The following is a 23,818-nucleotide window of genomic DNA, read 5'->3' on the forward strand; positions in this document are numbered from 1 at the left end:
AAAACTAAAACAGCCTAAATGCTAGAACTAGTATGCATATATCTATAAAAAGGCTTTTTTTTTTTTTTTTTAAATAAGGGGTTTTAAGCCTTTTTTAAAAGCATCCACAGTCCCTGGTGCCCTCAGGTGGTCAGGGAGAGCATTGCACAGACTGGGAGCGGCGGAGCAGAAAGCCCGGTAAAGATAATGCAAGCATGTTTACACATATAGTTAATATTGTTAATAAGTTAAAGGTGTTTAATGATAATACAAGCATGTTTAACACATATAGTTAATATTGTTAACAAGTTAAAGGTGTTTAAAGATAATACAAGCATGTTTAACACATTTAGTTAATATTGTTAACAAGTTAAATGTGTTTAATGATAATACAAGCATGTTTAACACATATAGATTTCTTTCTTTCATGAAGACAAGAATATAAGTTGGTGTATTACCTAATTCTGATGACTTGCATTGATTGGAATCAGACAGTGGTGCTGATAACGTCCTCATTTTCAAATGGAGGAGAAAAAAAGTCCTCCTTTCTGTCCAATACCACATGAAAGTGGTTGGTTTTTGGCATCTTATTTGTCCAGCTTCCGTACTCCTTTGTATACACTTAACAAGAAATACATTGGCGGCAAACTCTGTAGCTCGCTAGCTTGTGCACGCCAGCTTTCTGAGACTCTTATTTTGTTAGCGCAGGCAGGATGAAGCAGCGCTTTTATTGTGCAACTGTGCAGTCGGTCTTTGGAGTTTTGACGACAGGTACGGGGCGCGAGAGTCTGTTGAAATAAAAAGTGTTTCTCGCCTTCCTGTCGGTAATTTTAATGAGCTGGCAGCAGCCAGCGTCATCTCAGAAGACCCTTGGGTGCCGTGAATGTCAATCAAGTGACGAAAGTGATGTCATAGTGAAGATTTATGATCGCTCATTTTTAGGACTATTTTTTTAATGCCTGGCTGGCGATCGACTGACACACCCTCCACGATCGACCGGTAGTTCGCGATCGACCTAATGGGCACCCGTGGTGTAGAACACAGGCGCCGATCTACATTTCTGCCAGTGGGTGCTCTGTTTGTGTGTATTAGTGTTGTCCCGATACCAATATTTTGGTACCGGTACCAATAGTTTTTCGGTAATTTTCTAAATAAAGGAGACCACAAAAAATGTCATTATTGGCTTTATTTTAACAAAAAATCTTAGGGTACATTAAACATATGTTTCTTATTGCAATTTTGTCCTTAAATAAAATAGTGAACATACTAGACAACTTGTCTTTTAGTAGTAAGTAAACAAACAAAGGCTCCTAATTTAGCTGCTGACGTATGCAGTAACATATTGTGTCATTTATCTACCTATTGTCAAAATGTCATAATTATTACGGACAAGTGGTAGAAAATGAATATTAATCAACTTGTTCATCTACTGTTAATATCTGCTTATTTTCTGTTTCAACATGTTCTATCTACACTTCTGTTAAAATTTAATAATCACTTATTCTTCTGTTGTTTGATACTTTACATTAGTTTTGGATGATACCACAAATTTGGGTATGAGAATCAGCACCTCCAAGTCCGAGTCCATGGTTCTCGCCCGGAAAAGGGTGGAGTGCCATCTCCGGGTTGGGGAGGAGATCTTGCCCCAAGTGGAGGAGTTCAAGTACCTCGGAGTCTTGTTCACGAGTGAGGGAAGAGTGGGTCGTGAGATCGACAGGCGGATCGGTGCGGCGTCTTCAGTAATGCGGACGCTGTATCGATCCGTTGTGGTGAAGAAGGAGCTGAGCCGGAAGGCAAAGCTCTCGATTTACCGGTCGATCTACGTTCCCATCCTCACCTATGGTCATGAGCTTTGGGTTATGACCGAAAGGACAAGATCACGGGTACAAGCGGCCGAAATGAGTTTCCTCCGCCGGGTGGCGGGGCTCTCCCTTAGAGATAGGGTGAGAAGCTCTGTCATCCGGGGGGAGCTCAAAGTAAAGCCGCTGCTCCTCAACATCGAGAGGAGCCAGATGAGGTGGTTCGGGCATCTAGTCAGGATGCCACCCGAGCGCCTCCCTAGGGAGATGTTTAGGGCACGTCCGACCGGTAGGAGGCCACGAGGAAGACCCAGGACACGTTGGGAAGACTATGTCTCCCGGCTGGCCTGGGAACGCCTCGGGATCCCCCGGGAGGAGCTGGACGAAGTGGCTGGGGAGAGGGAAGTCTGGGCTTCCCTGCTTAGGCTGCTGCCCCCGCGACCCGACCTCGGATAAGCGGAAGAAGATGGATGGATGGATGGATGGACAAAGTAGTTACAGGATCATACATTGGTCATATTCAAAGTCCTCATGTGTCCAGGGACATATTTCCTGAGTTTATAAACATAATAAAAATGTATAAAAAAACAAAAGAAGATTTTGTGATGTTAAAAAATATCGATGTAATCAGAGTAGTATCGACTAGATACGCTATTGTACGTGGTATCATTACAGTGGATGTTAGGTGTAGATCCACCAATGGCGTTTGTTTATATTGTAGCGTCCGGAAGCGTTGGTGCTGCAGGGAATTCTGGGAATGTGTTCTGTAGTGTTTATGTTGTGTTGCGGTGCAAATATTCTTCCAAAATGTGTTTGTCGTTGTTGTTTAGTGTGGTTTCACTATATGGCACATATTTATGACAGTGTTGGCATTGTTTATACTGCCACACTTAGTGTAACATGTATGGCTGTTGACGAAGTATGCACTTCATTCGCTCATGTGCAGTGTGTTCAAAGTCAAGATGATAGTGTCATTAGTTCATTATCGGGCATAATTAATTTTTGGTTAGGCTTTGTTAATTATAGACTATATGATTGGTGACTTTTTTTAATGAGCAAAACGGACCAAACTCGCCACAGAATTAACAACAACAAGATTGATGTTTCACAAATTATTTTAAAGATTGAAAGTTGCCAGCAATCCCATGTGGGTGCTCAGCGCCTATGGTGTAGAACAGTGTTTTTCAACCACTGTGCTGTGGCACACTAGTGTGCCATGAGATACAGTCTGGTGTGCCGTGGGAGATTATGTAATTTCACCTAATTGGGTTAAAAATATATTTTTCAAACCAGTAATTATAATCCGCACATAATGTGCCGTTGTTGAGTGTCGGTGTTGTCTAGAGCTCGGCAGAGTAACCGTGTAATACTCTTCCATATCAGTAGGTGGCAGCAGGTAGCTAATTGCTTTGTAGATGTCGGAAACATGGTTTGTCGTGATCACAATATGCGAGAGTCAGCGTGTAGGTAGAAAGGTATCTAACACTTAAATCAAAAATAAACAAAAGGTGAGTGCCGCTAAGAAAAGGCATTGAGGCTTAGGGATGGCTATGCAAAACGAAACTAAAACTGAAGTGGCTGCAAAGTAAAAAAACAAAAAACAGAATGCTGGAAGACAGCAAAGACTTACAGCGTGTGGAGCAGACGGCGTCCACAAAGTACATCCGTACATGACGTGACAATCAACAATGTCCCCACAAAGAAGGATAGCGTCTGCACAACTGAAATATTCTTGATTGCCAAAACAAAGCAGGTGCGGGGAATAGCGTTCAGGCAAGACATGAAACTGCTTCCGGAAAATACCAACAAAAGAGGAAAAGCCATCAAAATAGGAGCGCAAGACAAGAACTAATACACTACACACATGAAAACAGCAAAAAACTCCAAATAAGTCACGGCGTGATGTGACAGGTGGTGACAGTACACCTACTTTGAGACAAGAGCTATAGTGATGCATGCTTGGATATGGTTTGAATTCATATCCAACAAACTACTGAGTTAAATGTTTTTATGTTTTCTGCTGGTGGTGTGCCTGAGAATTTTTTTTAATTAAATAAATGTGTCTTGGCTCAGAAAAGGTTGAAAAACACTGGTGTAGAAATATGGTGAAATAATTACAAATGTGCGCTTCATTCGTTAACCGTGTTACAAAAAAGATCAATTCGACTGATACATAATGTTGGACATAGAGAACATACAAAGCCTTTATTTATTGAGTCAAAAATATTGAAGTTCGATGATTTTGTAAAATTGCAAACAGCTCAAATGATGTACAAAGCAAACTACAACCTGCTACCGAAGAATGTACAACAATTGTTCTCTACTAAAGAGGAGAAATATAACCTTAGAGGAAAATCTAATTTAAAACATTTGTATGCTCGTACAACACTAAAAACCTTTAGCATATCAGTATGTGGAATTAAATGATGGAATGGATTAAGTAAAGAAGTTAGACAATGTACTGATATGATCCAGTTTAAGAGGTTGTTCAAATGAATAGTGCTTACAAAGTACAAAGAAGGAGAATTATGAGAAACACCTTCAACCTCATTGAAAATGGGATATTCTTCATCTCAGTATGTTTACCATGACTGACTTAATTATCTATTACAAACACTGCTGTATTAATCATTCACGGATGGCATTGTGCTACAAAATGAAGTCAGTAAATGAACGTATGCATTTGTAAATGCTCTGAAGTGGGAAAGGGGTAGGATTAAATAAGCTTTGCTTCTTCCTACTCCTACATCATGTCCTTTTGGACATGATGTAAAGTGAAATGATATGAAATTGTGTGATTTATTATGCTGTAAGTTAGGGATGTCCCGATCCGATATTTGGATCGGATCGCCCGCCGATATTTGCCAAAAAATGCGTATCGGCAAGGCATGGGAAAATGCCGATCCAGATCCAGTTTAAAAAAAAACTCCGGTCCGTGTTTTCTAACGCACCGATTTAAATAATACATTCCACTTTTCTGCTGCTCCCTAATTTCCGTTCCGCATTTTTCAGCACACCTTCAACACATCCACAGGTCTGTGGATTCTCACGCAGTTGCTTTTAGCTACTGGCATTACACGACAGGCTCTTCTCATTCTTTCCTGTGTCTCCCTCTCACAGACAGCAAGCGCACCTTCTTACACACATCACATACTGTCACGTCATACGTCACATACGTATACGTCCTCCCCGAGCAGGGAGGTAGCAGCATGGCTAACGTTAGCTGTGATGCTAGCGCAGCCGTGCGAGCAACGCTCCCTCTAAGGTGCACGCTTGTGCAATTTTTTGGGGACATTAATTTGATAAAACCCAACACCAAGAATAGACATTTGAAAGGCTAAATCCCATGAAATCTTATACGTCTAGTTCAGGGGTCGGCAACCCGCGGCTCCGGAGCCGCATGCGGCTCTTTGATCACTCTGATGCGGCTCAGCAGCTTACTTGCTGAACCCCCCAATTTTCCCGTGAGACTTCCGGATTTCAGTGCCTCTCGCAGAAAACTCCCGGGATTAATATTCACCGATTTTCACCCTTACAGCTATGATAAGGGCGTGCCATGATGATACAACATTTGGCGCTCTCTACAATCTGTATTAACAGCGTGCCAGCCTGACACTTGTTATACATTATACACCTTCTGCTTACACACGTACGTGACAGCAAGGCATACTTTGTCAACAGCCACACAGGTTACACTGACACTTTGAACCAAAACCAAACAAGAATGACAAACACATTTCGGGAGAACATCTGCACCTTAACACAACATAAACACAACAGAACAAACACCCAGAATCCCATGCAGCCCTGACTCTTCCGGGCTACATTATACACCCCTGCTACCACCAAACCCCGCCCCCACCCCAACCCTGCTCCCTCACACATCAACCCCCCCGCCCCTCTGTGCGTCGGTTGAGGTGGGCGGGTTTGGTAGCGGGGGTGTATAATGTATCCCGGAAGAGTTAGGGCTTCATGGGATTCTGGGTATTTGTCCTGTTGTGTTTATGTTGTGTTACTGTGCAGATGTTCTCCCGAAATGTGTTTGTCATTCTTGTTTGGTGTGGGTTCACAGTGTGGCGCATTATTAGTAAGAGTGTTATAGTTTTTTTTAAACCGCCACCGTCAGTGTAACCTGTGTGGTTGTTTACCAAGTATGCGTTGCTGTCACCTTCGTGAGCAAGCAGAAACACCATACAACGTGTGGCTGAACAGGCACGCTGGTTGTAGTGGGTGCTATATACTGTACCATCACGGCACGCATGACGCTGTCAAGCGCCATTCATTTAAAACCTGCGTGCCGCACCAGCTTTCAAATTCCATATAAAGGTGTGGGCAGCGTGTCTGAGACCCCTGGTTTATACATAGCACAAAGCAAAAAGAAAACTTTGTATGCAGTGTTATTTCATTTAAAATTTCCCAAAAAATTTGCGGCTCCCATTGTTATCTATAATTTGCAAAACTGGTCAAAATGGCTCTTTGACTGGTAAAGGTTGCCGACCCCTGGTCTAGTTTCTTATGTGAATGAGCTAAATAATATTATTTGATATTTTACGGTAATGTGTTAATAATTTCACACATAAGTCGCTCGTGAGTATAAGTCGCACCCCCGGCCAAACTGTGAAAAAAACTGCGACTTATAGTGCAAAAAATACGGTATTCTATTTTGGAACAAGGCTGTAACATAACAATGTGGAAAAAAGTGAAGCGCTGTGAATACTTTCCGGATGCACTGTATATTTCAGAGCTGGGCAAATATTTTGACTCAGGGGGCCACATTGAGAAAAAAAAATGTGTCTGGGGGGCCAATGTGCATGTATGTATAAATTATATATACACATTTAGCTGTAAAATCTGCTGTACAATATGTGTGTTTGGGTCCCTTTTTTTACAGGAACTTTAATACCAAAAGTCCCAATGTCCGAAAGAGATCTAAAAAAGTTATGACAGACCACCTCAAAAAAAGGAATGGAATTTTACAGTTTTTTACTAAATGGGACACCCAAAATGTACATTAGTGAATTAGTGAATTATATTTACATCGCGCTTTTCTCTAGTGATTCAAAGCGCTTTACATTGTGAAACCCAATATCTAAGTTACATTTTTAAACCAGTGTGGGTGGCACTGGGAGCGGGTGGGTAAAGTGTCTTGCCCAAGGACACAACGGCAGTGACTAGGATGGCAGAAGCGGGGATTGAACCTGGAACTCTCAAGTTGCTGGCACGGCTACTCTACCAACCGAGCTATACCGCCCCATTACAATAAATAAAGTGGGATTAACAATATTAACTACAAACTCCGTTTCCATATGAGTTGGGAAATTGTGTTAGATGTAAATATAAACGGTTTTCGCCTTGCATAGGAGAGTTTTAACTTGCACTTACAGATGTAGCGACCAACTGTAGTTACTGACAGTGGGTTTCTGAAGTGTTCCTGAGCCCATGTGGTGATATCCTTTACACACTGATGTCGCTTGTTGATGCAGTATAGCCTGAGGGATCGAAGGTCACGGGCTTAGCTGCTTACGTGCAGTGATTTCTCCAGATTCTCTGAACTCTTTGATGATATTACGGACCGTAGATGGTGAAATCCCTAAATTCCTTGCAATAGCTGGTTGAGAAAGGTTTTTCTTAAACTGTTCAACAATTTGCTCACGCATTTGTTGACAAAGTGGTGACCCTCGCCCCATCCTTGTTTGTGAATGACTGAGCATTTCATGGAATCTACTTTTATACCCAATCATGGCACCCACCTGTTCCCAATTTGCCTGTTCACCTGTGGGATGTTCCAAATAAGTGTTTGATGAGTATTCCTCAACTTTATCAGTATTTTTTGCCACCTTTCCCAACTTCTTTGTCACGTGTTGCTGGCATCAAATTCTAAAGTTAATGATTATTTGCAAAAAAAAATGTTTTATCCGTTTGAACATCAAATATGTTGTCTTTGTAACATATTTAACTGAATATGGGTTGAAAATGATTTGCAAATCATTGTATTCCATTTATATTTACATCTAACACAATTTCCCAACTCATATGGAAACAGGGTTTGTATATGCTTAATTAATATTGTTACACCGCCAACCTGTGTTTTTGTCTGGTTATGGCCAATACTGCCCCTGTAACTACTTGGTATTAGATGGATACCCCAATGTGTAGTATCGCCCAAAACTAATGTAAAGTATCCAAACAACAGAAGAATAAAGTGCTTATTATAGTTTAACAGTGGGACTTTCCTAGTTGAATTAAGGTTAAGAAAATAAGAAGAAGAAAACAGAAGTGTAGATAGCATCATGTTACAACAGAAATGACGCAATATGTTGCCACATACGTCAGCAGCCAAATTAGGAGCCTTTGTAACCCGTTTTAAAATGGTTCCATCCATCCATCCATCCATCCATCTTCTTCCGCTTATCCGAGGTCGGGTCGCGGGGGCAGCAGCTTAAGCAGGGAAGCCCAGACTTCCCTCTCCCCAGCCACTTCGTCCAGCTCCTCCCGGGGGATCCCGAGGCGTTCCCAGGCCAGCCGGGAGAGATAGTCTTCCCAGCGTGTCCTGGGTCTTCCCCGTGGCCTCCTACCGGTCGGACGTGCCCGAAACACCTTCCTAGGGAGGCGTTCGGGTGGCATCCTGACCAGATGCCCGAACCACCTCATCTGGCTCCTCTCGATGTGGAGGAGCAGCGGCTTTACTTTGAGCTCCCCCCGAATGACAGAGCTTCTCACCCTATCTTTAAGGGAGAGCCCCGCCACTCGGCGGAGGAAACTCATTTCGGCCGCTTGTACCCGTGATCTTGTCCTTTCGGTCATGACCCAAAGCTCATGACCATAGGTGAGGATGGGAACGTAGATCGACCGGTAAATCGAGAGCTTTGCCTTCTGGCTCAGCTCCTTCTTCACCACAACGGATCGATACAGCGTCCGCATTACTGAAGACGCCGCACCGATCCGCCTGTCGATCTCACGATCCACTCTTCCCCCACTCAAAATGGTTCTATTGTCATTTAAATACCAAATAATATATTATGATACAAACCCTGTTTCCATATGAGTTTGGAAATTGCGTTAGATGTAAATATAAACAGAATACAATGATTTGCTAATCCTTTTCAACCCATATTCAATCAATCAATCAATCTTTATTTATATAGCCCTAAATCACAAGTGTCTCAAAGGGCTGCACAAGCCACAACGACATCCTCGGTACAAAGCCCACATACGGGCAAGGAAAAACTCACCCCAGTGGGACGTCGATGTGAATGACTATGAGAAACCTTGGAGAGGACCGCATATGTGGGTAACCCCCCCCCCTCTAGGGGAGACCGAAAGCAATGGATGTCATATTGCAGTGCATTCAATTGAATGCACTGCAAAGACAAGATATTTGATGTTCAAACTCATAAACTTTTTTTTTTTTTTGCAAATAATAATTAACTTAGAATTTCATGGCTGCAACACGTGCCAAAGTAGTTGGGAAAGGGCATGTTCACCACTATGTTACATGGCCTTTCCTTTTAACAACACTCAGTAAACGTTTGGGAACTGAGGAGACACATTTTTTAAGATTCTCAGGTGGAATTCTTTCCCATTCTTGCTTGATGTGCAGCTTACGTTGTTCAACAGTCCAGGGGTCTCCGTTGTGGTATTTTAGGCTTCATAATGCGCCACACATTTTCAATGGGAGACAGGTCTGGACTACAGGCAGGCCAGTCTAGTACCCGCACTCTTTTACTATGAAGCCACATTGATGTAACACGTGGTTTGGCATTGTCTTGCTGAAATAAGCAGGGGCATCCATGGTAACGTTGCTTGGATGGCAACATATGTTGCTCCAAAACCTGTATGTACCTTTCAGCATTAAAGGCGCCTTCACAGATGTGTAAGTTACCCATGTCTTGGGTACTAATACACCCCTATACCATCACAGATGCTGGCTTTTGAACTTTGCGCCTATAACAATCCGGATGGTTCTTTTCCTCTTTGGTCCGGAGGACACGACGTCCACAGTTTCCAAAAACAATTTGAAATGTGGACTCGTCAGAACACTTTTCCACTTTGCATCAGTCCATCTTAGATGAGCTCAGGCCCAGCGAAGCTGACGGCGTTTCTGGGTGTTGTTGATAAACGGTTTTTGCCTTGCATAGGAGAGTTTTAACTTGCACTTACAGATGTAGCGACCAATTGTAGTTACTGACAGTGGGTTTCTGAAGTGTTCCTGAGCCCATGTAGTGATATCCTTTACACACTGATGTCGCTTGTTGATGTAGTACAGCCCGAGGGATCGAAGGTCACGGCCTTAGCTGCTTACGTGAAGTGATTTCTCCAGATTCTCTGAACCCTTTGATGATATTACGGACCGTAGATGGTGAAATCCCTAAATTCCTTGCAATAGCTGGTTGAGAAAGGTTTTTCTTAAACTGTTCAACAATTTGCTCACGCATTTGTTGACAAAGTGGTGACCCTCGCCCCATCCTTGTTTGTGAATGACTGAGCATTTCATGGAATCTACTTTTATACCCAATCATGGCACCCACCTGTTCCCAATTTGCCTGTTCACCTGTGGGGTGTTCCAAATTAGTGTTTGATGAGCATTCCTCAACTTTATCAGTATTTATTGCCACCTTTCCCCTTCTTTGTCATGTGTTGCTGGCATCAAATTCTAAAGTTACCGTATTTTCCGCACCATAAGGCGCCCTGGGTTAAAAGCCGCGCCTTCAATGAACGGCATATTTCAAAACTTTGTCCACCTATAAGCCGCCCGGTGTTGTAAGCCGCATCTAACTGCGCTAAAGGAATGTCAAAAAAAACAGTCAGATAGGTCAGTCAAACTTTAATAATATATTAAAAACCAGCGTTCTAACAACTCTGTTCACTCCCAAAATGTACGCAAATGTGCAATCACAAACATAGTAAAATTCAAAATAGTGCAGAGCAATAGCAACATAATGTTGCTCGAACGTTAATGTCACAACACACAAAATAAACATAACGCTCACTTTCTGAAGTTATTCTTCATTCATAAATCCCTCGAATTATTCTCCTTCGTTGTCCGAATTGAAAAGTTGGGCGAATGTGGGATCCAAAATGTCGTCTGGCGCTGTCTCCCTGCCTCCCTGTCTTGGTGAACGTCACGTGTGTTCGCCTTCTGTCATCCACTGTTCCCACGCAGTTAGCAGTCTAGCTTCGAATGCCCTGTTGACACCAATATCTAGCGGCTGGAGGTCTTTTGTCAATCCACCCGGAATGACGGCGAGTATTGAATTAAGCGCGTAAGCGTGTCTCTTAATGTGATGTTATGAGCTAGCAAATATAACAACTACACTACCCAGCATGCAACGATAGTGACGAGCATGCGCGGTAGCCCTGAGAAGCGTTGTTGTATGCTGGGAGTTAGAATGTGGTTATGAGCACGCTGTGAGTAAACGTTGAGAACTCAGTTAACACGCCTCGTCTGCATTATTTATAATTAGACAGACAACACACTTAATAGGAGCCATTTTGGGGTCTTTACATAAACACACAAATGGAAATGAAACGTCACATATCCCAGCATGCACCGCGCGCTTCTTCTACGGGGAAAAAAGATGGCGGCTGTTTACCGAAGTTGCGAGACCGAAATTTTATGAAAATGAATCTTAATATTTATCCATATATAAAGCGCACCGGGTTATAAGGCGCACTGTCAGCTTTTGAGAAAATTTGTGGTTTTTAGGTGCGCCTTATAGTGCGGAAAATAGGGTAATGATTATTTGCAAAAAAAAAAAAAAGTTTATCAGTTTGAACATCAAATATGTTGTCTTTGTAGCATATTCAACTGAATATGGGTTGAAAAGGATTTGCAAATCATTGTATTCCGTTTATATTTACATCTAGCACAATTTCCCAACTGATATGGAAACGGGGTTTGTATATAAGCGGTAGAAAATGGATAGATATATTGTTTTCGCTTTATAGATTTTAAGCTACATTGCCATTTTCTAAAAAAAAAAGTACAGTGATGATGCTAATAACACAAATGCACATGAGCAATGCACATTTTTCTAATCAAAAAAAGTCATTTAATATAGAGCTTCCAATGAGAGGCAAAACCTCTGTTCAGTTTTCAGTTCAGTTCAGTTTCAATTTATTTTGAACATGCATACGATACAATGTAATGCATCACACATTTCCAGTTGTTTCATTACAGCACGGCCGAAAAGGAGTAGGAAGAAGCAGAGCCTATTTAATCCTACCCCTTTTCATACCATTGCAATTTTATCCAATTTCCTTGTTCTCTGCAACAGTTCAATGAACAAATAAATAACATAACATAGTAAGCAAACAAATATTAAATACATAAATAATCTTTGTCTCAATAAAAAAATAAAAAAAAACTTCTAGAGGGGCTGGGGATCACCCACATATGTGGTCCTCTCCAAGGTGTCTCATTGTCATTCACATCGACGTCCCATTGGGGTTGTGAGTTTTACCTTGCCCTTATGTGGGCTCTGTACCGCGGATGTCGTTGTGGCTTGTGCAGCCCTTTGAGACACTTGTGATTTAGGGCTATATAAATAAACATTGATTGATGATTGATTGATTGACCGTCAATAAATATGTGGCATATCATTGCATGTAAATAAATAAACTCCAACATTTGAGATCGATAAAGTTCAAACTTAAAGCTTCTGTCTCGAATAAAAAAAACTTCTGCAAAACAAAATGTAGCATTGAGAGATCCTTATAGTTTTATTTGGTGGATAAAAACAGGCTTTTCTGCTGTGTGGGCACGACACGACGTGCATAGCAGGCTCATACGTGTTACTTTGTGTAATTGAGCTAATTTTTAGCTGGAGTTTATGTTCTTGTTTGCCTCGTAAAGAGTTACATTTCCCGCACTCGACTGGATGCTTCGGTTTGCGATGCTGGGTGAACTAACTTTGCAGCTTGCAGTCGTTTGTTCCACCCCTGCTTCCGCAAATCTAAACCACTGACGACACTTCTCTCTTCTTTGGAACAATCATCTCGCTCTCGTTTGCGTTAGAATTACCCTCCCCCCTCCACATCCCACCTCCCCGGATTGTAAATAATCAAATGTAATTAATCAAATGTATATACTTGTTCTTATGCTTTCTGAACTCACTATGTTCTCTGCTCGCTGTACATATCCTACCAAGTCAGTCCTACACTGTTTCAATGTTCATTTTTCTGATTATGCAATTGTTGATGACTGAAGTGCTGATATCACCCCTCTCCCCTCCACATCCCACCCCCCGGATTGTAAATAATGTAAATAATTCAATGTATATACTCTGATGATTAACTTGTGTGATGACTGTATTATGCTGATAGTATATATTTGTACCATGAATTCATTTACTTGGACCCCGACTTAAACAAGTTGAAAAACTTATTCGGGTGCAGTGTTGGGTTAGTTACTGAAAACCAGTAACTAGTTACAGTTACTAGTTACTTTATTTCAAAAGTAACTCAGTTACTAACTCAGTTACTTACACCAAAAAGTAATGTTGTACTGTGAAAAATAACTATTTAGTTACTTCTTTTTTTTTTCTTCTTTTTTTTTTTTAAAGCTCCCATTAATGCCCTTTTAGCCTTCATTTCAGTACTGTTATTGCACTGGAGAATATTACAATTTGTTGATCAACTTGACATGCATTTTTATTTTCCTTTTAACATACTTAATGAAAAACTGTGCGACATAAAAAGGCATTCCTCCTTTCTTTAAACTTGGACCAATGACCATTAATAAAAAACAAGTTAAAGTGCAACATAAGAAGGCACATCATCTTCCTTGAAACATAGGTAGTGAAATAAAGCCTGACATCTGGAGTGATGCTGCTGTCTTCCACACTTGGAGCCATGGATTGTAGAATCCTTGTTTTCAGTGGCAGGATCATTGACACAGATGGTGAAGTTTCAGTGCTCAGTAGAGATGTCAAACTTTTGAGGGGTTTAAGCACCTAGAGGACCTCATCTGCCACTCTCACATCATCATCAGACAGGGTGACATTTGTCTTCAGAGTGTTGTGGGTCAATGCAGAGTATATAGCTGCCTGCTGCTCCAACATATCATAAGTGGAGTTCCACCTCGTTGGGACCTCATGTATGAGTAGGCAGCTTTAGCATTTCTTGCTTTGTCTTAAGCACATGAGCAGCTGTTGTGCTTGGGTGGAAGTAGGAAACCTCCTTCCTGATCCTCCCAAGGAGGCGCTCCATCCTATTGACTGAGATTCCCTTCTGTGATGCCAAATTCACTACATGTGCAAAGCACCTATCTGTGGTCCCAGTCCTGCCTCATTCACTGTAATTATTAGATTTTTGGCATTATCACGTGTGACTGGGATATCTTTATCTTCCATTCCTCCACTGCTTGTGTCAGTACCTGCGCAAGGCGACTCTCGTAGAGGGGGCGTGTCTTTTCATCTGCCAGTCTGCTGTAATGAAGTGAGCGCTTATAGTTCCCCTGGACGTCCACCCGTCTGTCATGAGCGCAACTGATGATGCTCGGGATAGTTCATCCACAACTTTTTTCTTCTCCTGCTCATAAAGATCTGGTACAATCTTATCGCTGAAGTGGGTGCGCGACGGGATGTCGTAACGTGGCTCAAGCACGTTCAGCATGTGTTTAAAACCCTCGTTTTGCACAACCGAGTCTGCACCTATAAACACACCGATTCAATGGCGCGGGGCTTTCAAGCTCCTCCGTTACTCCGCTCGCCATGACCACGCTGTGTGTGGACTGAACGTGCCAACAACTTTTTTTTTTGTTTCATATATCAAACCGCGGATCACGTGTGTGCCTCCCCTCCCCACACCCAGACACACACATAGACCGCGCCTCTTTTCTTCTCTCCGGCTTGTGACAGAGGAAGATTCAGAAGAACGACACCGCAGCGCTTCTGTTTCTAGCCGATACTACATCAAAAGTAACGTAAAATAACGCAGTAACGCATCATGTAGTAACGGTAACTGAGTTACTGAATATAAAAAATAACACGTTAGATTACTAGTTACCGCCGAAACTAACGGCGTTACAGTAACGCGTTACTTTGTAACGCGTTAGTCCCAACACTGTTCGGGTGTTACCATTTAGTGGTCAATTGTACGGAATATGTACTGTACCGTGCAATCTACTAATAAAAGTTTCAATCAATCAATCAATTAGCCGTGTTGTGCTATGCGTGTGTGGATCTTCCCGAAGGAAATATGGAGGTGGAAGCTCCGGGGGGAAAAATATGATACTGCAAAAAGGGAAAAACATAGATTGTTTTATTTTTTAAATTGCCTGCAACAAAAAAACTCAAATTTATTGATAAAATAGTTTATTGCCCAGGCCTGAATAAACACATTGTAATTTGGACGTCTTGCTGAGAAAGTAGATGTCAAAAGTGCCCTTTGGTGTCTCAAAAGCTTGATACAGTCCTTGTATCGCTGGGATGTCCGAAGTGCGGGCTTGTATATCAGTATATAATTACTACTAAGCTATTACACAAGTATACTTTCTTTCTCATTTGTTTCTGCATATTGTTGATCTACATGTCTCTATTTCAGCAACTCCACCCTAAAAGAGAGCCTGGATGAGTGTATGGAGGCCTTGGATCTCTTCCTGAACAACCACTTCACTGAGAGTCTGGAGAAACTGCGGTCAAAGTAAAGCCAAAAGTTGACGTCTAACTTGGAATACAATTGTGCACATTCCTTTGTTTTTGTAGGTGGTCCTTTGTTTGGCCCCAGTCCATGCGTAGATCAGGTGTGGACTGTCCAGTACCACATGTTAGCTGCGATACAAGTGCAGCTCAGGCAAGCTTCCGTGCTCCAGGATATTTGGTGTTTGCTAAAGCTGACGCCTGAGGTGTGACTGTTTCAACAGCCAGAGAAAGGCAGCCCTGCTAAATAAACACAAAGCTGTGAGATGGTGGCAGCAGTGTAGGGCTTTTGAAGATCCTAAAAATTAAAAGTACCCGGGGAAAATACCCCTGGTGAAAAAGTTTCGAACAAAGACGCTTACCGGTACTACTAGAATGACACACATGACCGGAGACTCAGTATACGTCAATTCTGGTTGAATCAGCGTCAGACTGTACACTTCTTGCGTATGCTTGAATTGTGCCACCGAAATTCATGTGTACTGCTGTTAAAATGCTTGAAATAGTAAAAAAAACAGAATATCTTCCCTGGCTGAAATATGACTTGAATTATCTCCGCTAAGCACAAAAGCAGCAGGTATATTGTTTTGATCCTTTGTTTAGTTTGTTGAATAGCAGAATCACACAAAAAACGACTAGTATTCAGGGCTGTCTTTGAATAGTCAAAGACTCAACGATCCGATTCAAAGGAGTCTGATTTGACTAACAACGTTGCAGTCGAATCGTCGGTCATTGAACCCCCCCTCCCCTTCGTGAGAGAGAGACGAGTGGAGTGGCTTCTAAGGCCCCCTGTGGGTCGATTGTGTTCATTGTGTCGTCATTAGATAATCCTAAAAGATAGTTGTGTGCAGACAAATAGTTTTGAGAGAGTAAGAGATCACTCTTACCTGCTTACAGGTAAGAGTGATATAAACGACATTTGTAAAGTTACAAAGAACTTCAAGTTAGTATTATTTTCAGATAATCCACTGCGTTTTGTTCAGGACAGAACACACAAAAGATAATACAGAAGAAATGAACAAATTAAAAATATGGTTTGAGAAAAACAGACTATCGTTGAATCTCAGGAAAACTAAAATAATGCTATTTGGTAACAGTAGAAGAGAAAGTCAAACACAAATAGACGGAGGAGACATTGAAAGGGTAAAAGAAAACACATTTGTGGGTGTAATAATAGATGATAAAATGAAGTGGAAACCTCATGTAAAAATATACAACATAAAGTAGTAAGAAACACATTGAATAAAACAAAACATGTTCTGGACCAAAAATCACTTAATATTATTTACTGCTCACTAGTGTTACCATATCTGAGTTATTTTGTAGAAATATGGTGAAACAACTACAAATGTGCGCTTCATTCACTAACTGTGTTACAAAAAATATCAGTTAGAATAATACATAATGTTGGATATAGAGAACATACAAACCCTTTATTTATTGAATCACAAATAGTGAAATTCAACGATTTGGTGCATTTGCAAACAGCTAAAATGATGTACAAAGCAAACTATAACCTGCTACCCAAGAATGTACAACAATTCTTCTCAACAAAAGAGGATAAATACAACCTCAGAGGAAAATCTAATTCAAAACATTTGTATGCAAGTACCGTATTTTTCGGACTATAAGTCGCAGTTTTTTTTCATTGTTTGGCCGGGGGTGCGACTTATACTCAGGAGCAACTTATGTGTGAAATTATTAACACATTAGCGTAAAATATCAAATAATATTATTTAGCTCATTCACGTAAGAGACTAGACGTATAAGATTTCATGGGATTTAGTGATTAGGAGTGACAGATTGTTTGGTAAACGTATAGCATGTTCTATATGTTATAGTTATTTGAATGACTCTTACCATAATATGTTACGTTAACATACCAGGCACGTTCTCAGTTGGTTATTTATGCCTCATATAACGTACACTTATTCAACTTGTTGTTCACTATTCTTTATTTATTTTAAATTGCCTTTCAAATGTCTATTCTTGGTGTTGGGTTTTATCAAATAAATTTCCCCCAAAAATGCAACTTATACTCCAGTGCGACTTATATATGTTTTTTTCCTTCTTTATTGTGCATTTTCGGCAGGTGCGACTTATACTCCGGAGCGACTTATACTCCGAAAAATACGGTACAACACTTAAAAGCTTTAGCATATCTGTATGTGGAATTAAATTATGGAATTAAGCAAAGAAATCAAACAAAGCACCAATATGATTCAGTTTAAGAGACTGTTCAAACTACAAGTGTTCACAAAGTACACAACAATAATTATGATGAACATCTTGAACCCTTTTTTTTTTATATATAAAGATTATTTATGTATTTAATATTTGTTTACTTATATTATTTGTGTATTATTTATTTATTCACTGTTCTGTTACAGAGAACAATGAAATGGGATACAATTGCTATGGTATGAAAAGGGGCAGCATTAAATAAGCTCAGCTTCTTCCTACTCCTTTTCGGATGTGCTGTAATGAAACAACTGGAATTATGTGATGCTTTACATTGTATTGTATGCTTGTTCCAAATAAACTGATCCTGAACTGAACAGTTTTTGGCTGTCACCACAGCCTTTCTCAGAGCGGCCGTTCCTTCCTGATGTGATGTGTCTAAAAACAACTCTGACTCATCTTTTACACTCTAAAATCTATTTGTCTGCACTCTTAAAGGGGAACATTATCACAATTTCAGAAGGGTTAAAACCATTAAAAATCAGTTCCCAGTGGCTTATTTTATTTTTCGAAGTTTTTTTCAAAATTTTACCCATCACGCAATATCCCTAAAAAAAAAAGCTTCAAAGTGCCTGATTTTAACCATCGTTATATACACCCGTCCATTTTCCTGGGACGTCACATAGTGATGCCAACTCAAACAAACATGGCGCATAGAACAGCAAGATATAGCGCCATTAGCTCGGATTCAGACTCGGATTTCAGCGGCTTAAGCGATTCAACAGATTACGCATGTATTGAAATGGATGGTTGTAGTGTGTAGGCAGGTAAGCTAAAACGAAATTGAAGAAGAAACTGAAGCTATTGAGCCATATCGGTTTGAACCGTATGCAAGTGAAACCGACGAAAACGACACGACAGCCAGCGACACGGGAGAAAGCGAGGACGAATTCGGCTATCGCCTTCTAACCAACGATTGGTATGTGTTTGTTTGGCATTAAAGGAAACTAACAACTATGAACTAGGTTTACAGCATATGAAATACATTTGGCAACAACATGCACTTTGAGAGTGCAGACAGCCCAATTTTCATCAATTACCGTATTTTCCGCACTATAAGGCGCACCTAAAAACCACAATTTTTCTCAAAAGCTGACAGTGCGCCTTATAACCCGGTGCGCTTTATTACGATTCATTTTCATAAAGTTTCGATCTCGCAACTTCGGTAAACAGCCGCCATCTTTTTTCCCGGTAGAACAGGAAGCGCTTCTTCTTCTACGCAAGCAACCGCCAAGGAAAGCACCCGCCCCCATAGAACAGGAAGCGCTTCTTCTTCTACTGTAAGCAACCACCCGCCCCCGGAAGAAGAAGAAAAAACGCGCGGATATCACCGTACGTTTCATTTCCTGTTTACATCTGTAAAGACCACAAAATGGCTCCTACTAAGCGACAAGGATCCGGTTCATAAAAAGACGCAATCTCTCCATCCGCACACGGATTACTACCGTATTTCACAGCAACTGATATTCCTGTGAACCGCACTGTGGAACGGGAGCACGTACGGTGAATATTCGCACCACAGGGAATGAGAAGTCATCCTTCACTGTGGTTCTAGCTTGCCATGCTAACTTCCACCCATGGTGATATTCAAAAGGAAGACCTTGCCAAAAGAGACCTTTCCAGCCGGCGTCATCATAAAAGCTAACTCGAAGGGATGGATGGATGAAGAAAAGATGAGCGAGTGGTTAAGGGAAGTTTACGCGAAGAGGCCGGGTGGCTTTTTTCACACAGCTCCGAAGGCGAACACACCTTCACTAAGACGGGCAGACAGCGCCGGACGACATACGCCAACATTTGCCAGTGGATCGTAAATGCCTGGGCAGATATTTCGGTCACAACTGTGGTCCGAGCTTTCCGGAAGGCAGGATTCACAGAACTGCTGGATAACAGTGACACTGACTCCGATGACTTCGACGAGACGGAACCGTCCATTTTGGATCTCACATTTGCCCAACTTTTCACTTCGGACACCGAAGGCGAAGGATTTACGAATGAAGAATAACTTCAGAAGGTGAGCGCTATGTTTATTTTGTGTGTTGTGACATTAACGTTCGAGCAACATTATGTTGCTATTGCTCTACACCATTTTGAATTTTACTATGTTTGTGATTGCACATTTGCGTACATTTTGGGACAGAGTTGTTAGAACGCTGGTTTTCAATATATTATTAAAGTTTGACTGAACTATCTGACTGTTTTTTTGACATTCCCTTTAGCGCAGCGTAGGCGCGGCTTATAATCCGGGGCGGCTTATTGGTGGACAAAGTTATGAAATATGTAATTCATTGAAGGTGCGGCTAATAATCCGGTGCGCCTTATAGTGCGGAAAATACGGTAATATATTCTGTAGACATACCCTCATCCGCGCTCTTTTCCTGAAAGCTGATCTGTCCAGTTTTGCTTGCCGTGCTACCGAGGTCCTTTGTCCCTGAATTGCTCACACACTCCGGCAGATTCAATGGGGGTCTGGCGGCAGATTTCTTTGACTTTATCGTTGGAAATGCATCTGCTTTGAGTGTCGCAGGATATCCACACATTCTTGCCATCTCTGTCGTAGCATAGCTTTCGTCGGTAAAGTGTGCGGAACAAACGTCCAATTTCTTGCCACTTTCGCATCTTTGGGCCACTGGTGCAACTTGATTCCGTCCCTGTTTGTGTTGTTACACCCTCCGACAACACACCGACGAGGCATGATGTCTCCAAGGTACGGAAAACAGTCGAAAAAACAGAAAATAACAGAGCTGATTTGACTCGGTGTTTGAGAAAATGGCGGATTGCTTCCCGATGTAACGTCATCGCTCCGAGAGCGAATAATAGAAAGGCGTTTAATTCGCCAAAATTCACCCATTTAGAGTTCGGAAATCGGTTAAAAAAATATATGGTCTTTTTTCTGCAACATCAAGGTATATATTGACGCTTACATAGGTCTGGTGATAATGTTCCCCTTTAAATCTTTTACTAATAGTGGATATTTCTTCATGGGGGGCACGGGACTCGTCCAGTGGTCCAAACTGGACACGGCGAGCGTGGAGGTGTCGCTCTCCTTCCACATCTTCACATATGTAAACTTTGACTTTTACATCCTATATTTAGTCAAATTTGATGTCTTCTTGGTGCTGCACCAATGCTGAGCACCTCACAAAACTATCTGATCTGTATCAATCAATCAAGCACAATTTATTTATATAGCCCTTAATCTCAAGGGCAACATTAATAGATAATGTGAGAGTCCAGTCCACCGGAAAGCCAACAGATGGTCGTAGGGGGATCTTCTTCCATGGAGACAAGTCGGCAATGCAGAGACGAGTAGTTTGCCCCGGGTCCTGACTTGGATGAGCTAGCACCTATTCCAGACTGGTACCTCTCCAGAAAGGATCTGTGACCACCTGGTATCAGGAGAGGGGAGACAGAGCAGAACATAAAAGTGACAGGTCAACTGGTCTAAAGAGGATCTATCCAAAAGCTAGAGTATAAAAATTTATTTTTAAAGTTGGACTTAAATACTTCTACCAAGGTAGCATCTCTAACTGTTGCTGGTAGGGCATTCCAAAGTACAGGAGCCCGAATAGAAGAACCAGACTTTTTCTGGTATCTGGGAATCACTAATAAGCCGGAGATTTTGGAACGCAGGTTTTGGTATGGAAAATTCGGCACAATACAATAAGCAAGAAAAGCTAGTGCTAGACTGTTTAGTATTTTGTATGTCAGTAACAAAACCTTAGAGTGGCACCTTAAGTGTTCGGGAGCCAGTGCAGGGGGGCCAGCATAGGCGTAATTTGATCGTCAACTGTGGTCAAAATTTAACGTACCAAATTCGACTATATAAATCCTTAGTCAAAGACAGCCTCACTAATATTATAAACAGAGTAAGGTCACTTGTGCCTAGTGTGAATTAGGGCTGGGCGATATATCGAATACACTCGATATATTGCGGGTTTGTCTCTGTGCGATATAGAAAATGACTATATCGTGAGTATTTGAGTATACGTTTTTAGTTGTGGGCATTACACTACAGGCTTTTCTACTCTTTCTTGCCTCTCCTTCTCACAGAGAGATAAAACAAGCGCTCCTTCTTACAAACCCCGTTTCCATATGAGTTGGGAAATTGTGTTAGATGTAAATATAAACTGAATGCAATGATTTGCAAATCCTTTTCAACCCATATTCAGTTGAATGCACTACAAAGACAAGATATTTGATGTTCAAACTTATAAACTTTATTTTTTTTTTGCAAATAATAATTAACTTAGAATTTCATGGCTGCAACACGTGCCAAAGTAGTTGGGAAAGGGCATGTTCACCACTGTGTTACAGGGCCTTTCCTTTTAACAACACTTAGTAAACGTTTGGGAACTGAGGAGACACATTTTTTAAGCTTCTCAGGTGGAATTCTTTCCCATTCTTGCTTGATGTACAGCTTAAGTTGTTCAACAGTCCGGGGGTCTCCGTTGTGGTATTTTAGGCTTCATATTGCGCCACACATTTTCAATGGGAGACAGGTCTGGACTACAGGCAGGCCAGTCTAGTACCCGCACTCTTTTACTATGAAGCCACATTGATGTAACACGTGGCTTGGCATTGTCTTGCTGAAATAAGCAGGGGCGTCCATGGTAACGTTGCTTGGATGGCAACATATGTTGCTCCAAAACCTGTATGTACCTTTCAGCATTAATGGCACCTTCACAGATGTGTAAGTTACCCATATCCTGGGCACTAATACACCCCCATAACATCACTGGCTTTTCAACTTTGCGCCTATAACAATCCGGATGGTTCTTTTCCTCTTTGGTCCGGAGGACACAACGTCCACAGTTTCCAAAAACAATTTGAAATGTGAACTCGTCAGACCACAGAACACTTTTCCACTTTGTATCAGTCCATCTTAGATGAGCTCAGGCCCAGCGAAGCCGACGGCGTTTCTGGGTGTTGTTGATAAACGGTTTTCGCCTTGCAAGGAGAGTTTTAACTTGCACTTACAGATGTAGCGACCAACTGTAGTTACTGACAGTGGGTTTCTGAAGTGTTCCTGAGCCCATGTGGTGATATCCTTTACACACTGATGTCGCTTGTTGATACAGTACAGCCTGAGGGATCGAAGGTCACAGGCTTAGCTGCTTACGTGCAGTGATTTCTCCAGATTCTCTGAACCCTTTGATGATATTACGGACCGTAGATGGTGAAATCCCTAAATTCCTTGCAATAGCTGGTTGAGAAAGGTTTTTCTTAAACTGTTCAACAATTGGCTCACGCATTTGTTGACAAAGTGGTGACCCTCGCCCCATCCTTGTTTGTGAATGACTGAGCATTTCATGGAATCTACTTTTATACCCAATCATGGCACCCACCTGTTCCCAATTTGCCTGTTCACCTGTGGGATGTTCCAAATAAGTGTTTGATGAGCATTCCTCAACTTTATCAGTATTTATTGCTACCTTTCCCAACTTCTTTGTCACGTGTTGCTGGCATCAAATTCTAAAGTTAATGATTATTTGCAAAATAAAAAATGTTTATCAGTTTGAACATCAAATATGTTGTCTTTGTAGCATATTCAACTGAATATGGGTTGAAAAGGATTTGCAAATCATTGTATTCCGTTTATATTTACATCTAACACAATTTCCCAATTCATATGGAAACAGGGTTTGTACATACGTTACATACTGTCACATCTGCAACGTCATACGCCCTCGCGGAGCAGAGAGGTAGCAGAGAGGAAAGTACCAAAAGTAAAGTTAGCTGTGGCAGCTAACTTCTGTGGCAGGTGCAAGCAGAGTGGTGCGAGTGGTAATACAAGAGAGAGAAAGATGCGAATCTGGTAACAAATGGAGGAAGAAGAATTAATTCCCAAGAAAAACAGCACGGGGTCCATCGTCTGGCTGTGGTTTGGCTTCAAGCGGGAAGATGTCGAACAGACAACCGTAATATGTCAAGTATGCGGCAAAAGCGTTGCTACAAAAAGTAGCAGCACTGCTAATTTGTACCGTGATTTGAAAAGTCACCCGCTAGAGAATGAAGAGTGCTTGAAACTCCGCATGTCAACATCTCGGCCGGTGCCACAACCAACAAAATGCCGAAGCAACCAGCACATCAACACCGTATGAAAAAAATAGTGAAAAACAGGAGATAACGTCCGCAGGAACCTGCCACATAGCGAAGGAC

At 41.5% G+C, this 23,818-nt stretch overlaps 1 protein-coding gene across 1 annotated transcript in view; it reads left to right on the top strand.

Annotated features, from left to right (window-relative positions):
- The window catches only part of LOC133615232 (tetratricopeptide repeat protein 39A), a 77,006-nt gene that overhangs the window by 879 nt on the left and 52,309 nt on the right, over positions 1-23,818 (top strand). Inside the window, exon 2 of the mRNA XM_061973656.2 lies at positions 15,324-15,422. Coding sequence (XP_061829640.1) covers positions 15,324-15,422 — 99 coding nt within the window. The remainder of the gene's footprint in view (positions 1-15,323; positions 15,423-23,818) is intronic.

The sequence above is a fragment of the Nerophis lumbriciformis genome, linkage group LG22 (assembly GCF_033978685.3).
Source record: "Nerophis lumbriciformis linkage group LG22, RoL_Nlum_v2.1, whole genome shotgun sequence".
Classification (NCBI taxonomy): domain Eukaryota; kingdom Metazoa; phylum Chordata; class Actinopteri; order Syngnathiformes; family Syngnathidae; genus Nerophis; species Nerophis lumbriciformis.